This window comes from Acanthamoeba castellanii (genome assembly GCF_000313135.1).
Source record: "Acanthamoeba castellanii str. Neff unplaced genomic scaffold scf7180000084631, whole genome shotgun sequence".
Classification (NCBI taxonomy): domain Eukaryota; phylum Discosea; order Longamoebia; family Acanthamoebidae; genus Acanthamoeba; species Acanthamoeba castellanii.
In genome coordinates this window covers 1-1,274 of record NW_004457327.1, presented here as the reverse complement: position 1 = coordinate 1,274, position 1,274 = coordinate 1, and the positions used below count along the sequence as shown (strand labels likewise).

The 1,274-nt window shown below is 62.0% G+C and overlaps 1 protein-coding gene across 1 annotated transcript; it reads left to right on the top strand.

Annotated features, from left to right (window-relative positions):
• Nucleotides 1-29: 29 nt before the first annotated feature.
• Nucleotides 30-1,189, top strand: ACA1_084040 (uncharacterized protein; the record flags this gene model as incomplete). The annotated part of the gene is made up of 3 exons (XM_004335545.1): nt 30-180; nt 285-425; nt 546-1,189. Coding segments are annotated over 3 exons (936 nt in total), but the record flags the coding sequence as incomplete, so codon positions are not given.
• Between the last annotated feature and the right edge of the window lie 85 nt (nt 1,190-1,274).

The window sequence follows — 1,274 nt, the reverse complement described above, 5'->3', positions numbered from 1 at the left end:
CACGCCTCTAATTTGGTTCCTGTCGGCAGTATCTGTACACGAGCGAGGCGGACGTCAACGAGGAGAATGTGATCGAGCTACTCATCGTGTGCAACCTCTACAGCATCCAGCAGCTGCAGGAGCAGTGCGAGAACTACATCGAGAGCGGCATTCAGCTCGACAACGTCACCGAGCTCCTGCGTACTTCTTTCCCGGCCACATACACCACACACACACACACACACACACACACACACACACACAACACGACACACACACACACGCTCACAACAACACGCATGCAGAGATGGCACACCAGTTCCAGACGCACCACCTGCGGAGCGTGGCGATGAATTACCTGGTGGGCCGGCTCAAGGGCGACTTTAGCAAACTCGAAGGCTTCAGCGAACTCAGCCAGGATATCCAGGACGAGTTCAAGCGCGGCAGTACGCGCCAATTCCTCCTTTGGATGGGGCGTGACACGAACTAGTGATGGCCAACTGATCGTGTGTGTGTGTGTGTGTGTGTGTGTGTGTGTGTGTGTGTGTGTCGCCCGGCGCACACAGTCCCTTGTCCGGGCGAAAGCCTGATCAAGGCCAAGAGTGGCGGGTTCCAGGGCAAGCGGTTCTACTTTGTCGTCATCTCGCGCGACTTCTTCAAGAAGCGCGTACTCAAGGGCGAGGAGAAGTGGGACATCGTCGTCCAGTTCGAGCCCCACCCCACCGACTCGGCCGCCACCACCACTGCCACCGCAGACCAGGCCGCCAGCAATGCCGGCAGTGCCGCTGGCGGCGGTGACGATGCCGACAAAGGGGATGACAAGGCCGATGACGTAGCCGACAAGGCCGAGGCAGGCGAGGGCCACCACGACGCCGGTGCTGCGTCATCGTCGTCTTCGTCGTCATCGGGCAGTAGTGGCAGCAGCAGTGATGCAATGGCCAAGCTCTTCGACTTTGGCCTCCACAGCGGCACGCAGCGTGGTCGGAGGCCGGCCGGCCGACGGAGCCACGCCGGCGGCATTCCGCTCCGGGGCCGGAGTGACAAGCACCGCACGGCGTCATCGCCGCTCCTGCCCTTCTCGGCGCCTCTAGGCGCCGCGGCAGCCCCCGCGGCTCCGGCCACGACGCCGACCAGCCCAGCGTCGCCTGTTTCTTTCGACACTTCGCCGGCGTTCGACACCCCGGCATCGCCTTCGTCACCGTCTTCGTTTTCGTTCTTGAACACCACGTCAGCAGCGTCGCCGTCTTCGCCCTCATCGCCCTCGTCTTCGTCTTCGTTCTTTACCACCGCCACCA